General features: G+C 44.6%; 1 protein-coding gene across 1 annotated transcript in view; it reads right to left on the bottom strand.

Annotated features, from left to right (window-relative positions):
* The window catches only part of ARHGEF17 (Rho guanine nucleotide exchange factor 17), a 35036-nt gene that overhangs the window by 16922 nt on the left and 12114 nt on the right, over positions 1-6000 (bottom strand). Inside the window, exon 2 of the mRNA XM_032219692.1 lies at positions 4835-5073. Within this exon, the coding sequence (XP_032075583.1) occupies positions 4835-5073 (239 nt within the window). The remainder of the gene's footprint in view (positions 1-4834; positions 5074-6000) is intronic.

Genomic DNA, 6000 nt, shown 5'->3' on the forward strand with positions numbered 1-6000 from the left:
CAATCGGATCCCGCTGGGCCACAACAGGATGGTAAACAAAGTATATTTTAACTTTTTAATATGGAAAAACAAATAGCGATAAATATAAATAAGAATTATAACTATGTGAATCTATACCTGTAACCGTATGTAAGAGATTAAAAATAAAAAACTTTAAAAACAACAGCAGCAGGGGGGAAAATGAACTTTACTCTTCTCTCCACTTTTTCTGATTCCGCAGTTTTGAGAGATTTTGGGGACAAAAAAACATCCGCGCTTCCTCAACACTTTTTATTCCAGAATTCAAGTGACTTATTGTCAATGGATTTATTGTCACATTTTGTTGCCACACTGGTTCGCTCTGCATGTGTGCATTTACGGGTGCATGCACCCCTTCCAGGCATGGGCCAGGACTTTGCTCCGCGCCTGCGCCGGGCCAGAAAAACGTGCCTCAATAGGACGACATTTTTTGAAAAAAGTTTTTTTATGTTTCCCTTTCAAATTCATTCTTCGATGTACATTCTTATAATTGCTACTTAACATCTGTCCACCATTAGTCTCTATACTCAATGTTTACACACACATATATAACTTGGGTCACTTTCTTGCCATCCCAGGCCTCCCTCTTGTTTTGCAACAACCTTACTCCTTCGATCTTCTTAACTTCCCTTCTCTACCTTCTTCCTTCCTCCTCTCCTTCCTTCTTCCCCTCTCTTTCCCCCTTCCTCTCTTCTCCTCCTTCTTCCCCTCTCTCCTACTCTTAATTCCCCCTTACTTTCTCTGCTTTACTATTTCTCTCTCCTCATCCTTCCTCCATTCTTCTTCCCCTCTTTCCCCTTCCTCCTGTCTTCTCCTCCTTCCCCTCTCTCCTACTCTTAATTCCCTCTTATTTTCTCTGCTTTACCCTTTCTTCTTTTCCCTCCTCATCCTCCCTCCTTCCCCTCTCTTTCCCCCCTCCTCTCTTCTCTTCTCTTCTTACTCTCTTTCCTACTCTTGATTCCCCTCCCTTACTCCCTCTGCTTTACTATTTCTCCCTTTCCCTCCTCATCCTTCCTCCTTTCTTCCTCCCTCCCTTTCCCTCTCTCTTCTCCTTTTTTGTACCCTCTCTCTCCTCCTCTTAATTCCCCTCCCTTACCCCCTCTGCTTTACCCTTTCTTCTTTTCCCTCCTCATCCCCCTTCCTTTCCGTTGTTGCCCTTACTTATTTATTTTCTCTGATGGGTCCTCGGTATCTCCTCTGTTTAGAAGTCCTTCCCCAAACCCAGAATCCTTTCTTTCTTGAACTTCATCGAATCACAGCTTTGAACACCCTCTGGCAGGAATTTTGGAGAAGTGAAGCAGGCACCAACTTGGGAAAATGACTTTATAGATAAACAGGAAGTTATGCTTGGAGATATGTGCTGCTATTTTTAAATGGCTGCTAGAATAAATGGCTTTACACTGTTTCAAATGACGGACTGCAGCTTTTGATGTATGTATGTATGTATGTATGTATGTATGTATGTATGTATGTATGTATATATAGAGAGAGCTAATAGATCTATACTAATCTCCCTTTATTTATTTATCAGCACAAATACACCAAATGTAACAAAAAGGCAACAGTAAAAATATTGGGTTTCTGCCTGGATGGTCTCTTGTGACGAGCCAAAGGACCGAGAATGGAAGTAGTGATCTTCCTCCCATATTTGGGCATACCAGGGGTTGTAATTATCTAATAGATACCTTTCACCCTGGCTTCGCTGATAACGGATAAGAGCCTGTGGCCTAATGGCTAAGATGTTTGCCTAGTAAGTAATATAGCCCAGGTTCAAATCCCAGTAAGGGTATGGCTAGCTGATGAGAGCTAAATAGCTTGAAATAGATCTATACTAGTCTCCCTTCATTTATTTATCAGCACAAATACACTATATATGTATGTATATGTATATGTATATGTATATGTATATGTATATGTATATGTGTATGTGTATGTGTATGTGTATGTATGTATGTATGTATGTATGTATGTACAGATGATGGAAGCAGTTAGCTTCCTCCCATAATTGGGGCTTACCAGGGGTTGTGACACTAAATATATATACAGGTTGTGACACTAAATATATATACAGGTGGCTCAGTGGCTAAGATGCTGAGCTTGTCAATCAGAAAGGTCGGCAGTTTGACGGTTCGAATCCCTTGTAACGGAGGGAGCTCCTGTTACTTATCCCAGCTTCTGCCAACCTAGCAGTTCGAAAGCACGTAAAAAATGCAAGTGGAAAAACAGGGACCACCTTTGGTGGGAAGGGAACAGCGTTCCGTGCGCCTTTGGCGTTGAGTCATGCCGGCCACATGACCATGGAGACATCTTTGGACAGCGCTGGCTCTTCGGCTTTGAAACGGAGATGAGCACCGCCCCCTAGAGTCGGGAACGACTGGCACATCTTTGCGAGGGGAACCTTTACCTTAGTGTGTGTGTGTGTGTGTGTGTGTGTGTGTGTGTGTGTTTTAGGAGGGAGTGTTTTTATTTGGGCTGGTTTATTCCAGTGCATTTTTTTTTTAATTAACCGGCTATCACATCGCACCATCTTGACACCGGCTACAGCATTAATATAAACAATAACAAAATCCTCCGATAACAAGCTCTCATTTTAGGCCGAAGACGTCACATTATTCCGTCTCGGCTCTTAATCAACGCTGCTCTTCTCGAAGTGGATAAACAAGGGAAGCTTCCAAGGGAGCACAAATATTTGGACATTTTGCTAGGTAATGCAAGGCCTGTTTCTTAGGAACCGAAAGGCAACGGAGTTTGTTTGGGCTCACATGCTTCCATGCTGCTTTAACTAAGTGCCTTTCCGGTGGGTGGTGGGGAAAAAAAACTGGTTTTAAAAAATGTTTATTAAAGCAACTCAGCCTTGGTTGATGGAAATGGGCAGTGGTGAAATCTAATTTTTTTTTAAACGACTGGTTCTGTGGGCGTGGCTTGTGGGGGGGTCATGTGACTGGGTGGGCGTGGCCAACTTTTTTTCACTTTTTAAAGCATTTTTTTCCTGCTGGTTTGGGTGAATAGGCAGGAAAAAAATGCTTTAAAAAGTGGAAAAAAGTGAAAGTTGGCCACACCCACCCAGTCACATGACCCCCCCACAAGTCATGCCCACTTTTTTTTACTTTTCAAAGCATTTTTTTTCCTGCTGGTTTGGGCGAATTGGCAGGAAAAAAATGCTTTAAAAAGTGAAAAAGAAAAAACAAGCTTCCAACGATCGTGGGAAGCCTTTTTCCCCACTTTTTAAAGCTTTTTTTCCTGCCTATTCGCCCAAACCAGCAGGAAAAAAAATGCTTTGAAAAGTGGGGAAAAGCTTCCGATGATAGCGTGGCTCACAGCTGAACCAGGAGGATTTTTACCCCAGAAATAGGCTTAAAAACAACAACTCCATGTGTGTTTTTGTGTGAGAGTGTGTATGTGTTGAATGGGACTTTTGCGGTACATAAAGGCCTCAATGTATGACCCAAATTGAGCCCAACACTTCTGTTAAGTGGGACATTCGTTAAGTGGATTCTGACTGTTTTACTATCTTTCTTGCCACCGTTGTTAAGTGAATCACTGCAATTGTTAAATTAGTGGCACGGTTGCAGAGTGAATATGGCTTCCCCCGTTGACTGCTTGTCAGAGGGCCACAAAAAGAGATCACATGTGATCCAGGATACGGCAGCCGTCATAAATAGGAGACAAGCATTCGAATTTTGATTGTGGGGATGCTACAATGGTCGTAAGAGTGAAAAACGGGCACGGGTCACTTTTTTCAGAGGCATGGTAACTTTGACCAGTTACTAAATGAAATGCGTTGTGAGTCGAGGACTACCTGTATCGGGTTTCCTGCCTGAGCAGGGGGTTCGACTAGAAGACCTCCAAGGTCCCTTCCAGCTCTGTTATTCTTTGATTCTGTTATTCTGACTTCCACTTCCAGAACTCCCCAGGGGGGCCAGGGAAATTCCGGAAGTTGAAGTCCACCCATTTTAAAATTGCCCCTGTTGAGAAAAATGGTTGTAAGCAGTGACGTGCGGTGAGGTTTATGGCTGGTGAGGCGCTGAAATCATCACGATCTTTTTATTAAAATGCATTTGTAATGCAGGGTGTTTTAATAAAAGGATCCGCACTTTTTCGTCCCGTCCTTACGCGTTTCGAAGGGGTGGGGTGGGGGGAAGAGCGTATGGCCGAGGACGATATGCGGTGACCACCAATGGCCAACAACAACAACAAAAGAGACTTTTGGGGGGGGGGAAGGAGCCGAGGAGTTCCTTGTTGCGTTTTTCACAAGGGACGACAGTCCCTCCGATGGGGGGAGAGGGAGGAGAGAGAGAGAGATGATGATGCCAATTAAGTATCAAAAGCTTTTTGAGTTTGACAATATAATATGTTATCCAAAATTATAAATAATCTTATTTTCAGATGCAATTTTTTTTGCCATCTCTGTTATTTTCTTTTTTTTAAAAATCAGACTTGATTCCAATTTGTGCCTTCTGGCAAACTGCAGTTTTCTTGGCAAGAGATCTAGCTTGCCATTGCTTTCATCATAGCTCTGAGAAAGTTAGTTTCTTTCTTTCTTTCTTTCTTTCTTTCTTTCTTTCTTTCTTTCTTTCTTTCTTTCTTTCCCCCTGATTTGTTTCCCTCTCTTTTCTCTCTCTCTCTCATTCTCTCTGGCCCCCTCTCTGCCTCCGACACAGAGCCCTCGTCCGAGCCTTCCCCAGATTCCAGGACAAGCCAGGTTCCTCCCCAACCTCCTCATTGTCCGAATATGCTGCCGACTCCACTGGCCACTGGTGGGCCCCAAATCTCTACACGTCACCATATCCTCTTTTTCTAGAAGCCGAGAACTCACTTGTAAAACTGGAGATGGTGGAATGGCTCTGAAGGGTTCCGGAAGGACTCGGCGAGGACTCGTCGTCGGTATCATCGCTGTCAAAGGGGACGAGTTCCCTGCCAGCGGTATCCACCGGCTCCGAGATCTCCAGAGAAGAACCAGAAATGGAGATGTGTAAACAGGCTTGAGGTGCCGTCTCATCCAGGGTGGGATTTGCTGGCTCCGAGGCTGGGCTGGCCAGAGAGGCTGGACGTTCCCTGGTGGAAAGGAAGCGTTGCAAAGAGGAAATGAGGGGTGGAGCATTGTTACATGTAATTCTAGTGTCAGACCTGCCTGGGTCTGATCCCTCAGGAAAGAAAGACCCTTGACTCCATTTGGTTGAAGTGATGGGTTCTTTTACTGAAAGATGCTGGCCGCGTTAGAACAAGGCTAGGACTGAATGTTAAAAGATACAGAAAGTTTCCCCACATCCCAGAATTGCCCCCCCCCCCTCCAAATTAAACCGGAAAGGTGGGAATCCTGGGGAAAGACTGGGGAAAAAATCTGGGGAAAATTACCAAAACGATTACCAGAATCTCCTCCTTTCCTTCCTCTTCTCCTCTCCTCTCTTCTCCTATCTCCTTTCCATCTCCTCTCTTTTCTTTTCTCCTATTCTCCTCTCCTTTTTTCCCCTCTCCTCTCTCCACCATTCTTCCTTCTCTCCTCTCTTTCCTTCTCCTCTCCTCCTCTCCTTCCTTTGCATCTCCTCTCCTTCCTTTCCCCCTCTCCTCTCTTCTCTTCTCCTATCTCCTTCTATTTCTCCTCTCTTTCCTTTTCCCCTCTCCTGTCCTCTCTCCTCTTTTCCTTCCTTTTCTCCTCTCCTCTTCTCCTATCTCCTCCTATCCTTCCTTTTCATCTCCTCTCCTTCCTTTTCCACCTCCTCTCTTTCCTTTTCCCCTCTCCTCTCTCCACTTTTCCTTCCATTTCTCCTCTCCTCTCTTTCTTTTTCTCCTCTCTTCCCTTTTCATCTCCTCTCCTTCCTTTTCCCCTCTCCTCTCTTTCTTTTTCTCCTATTCTCCTCTCCTACATGGGGCTGCCCTTGAAGAGCATCCGGCGACTTCAGCTTGTCCAGAATGCAGCCGCGTGAGCGATCGTGGGTGCACCTCGGTTCACCCACGTAACACCTATCCTCCGCGAGCGGCACT

This window comes from Thamnophis elegans, chromosome 6, assembly GCF_009769535.1.
Source record: "Thamnophis elegans isolate rThaEle1 chromosome 6, rThaEle1.pri, whole genome shotgun sequence".
Classification (NCBI taxonomy): domain Eukaryota; kingdom Metazoa; phylum Chordata; class Lepidosauria; order Squamata; family Colubridae; genus Thamnophis; species Thamnophis elegans.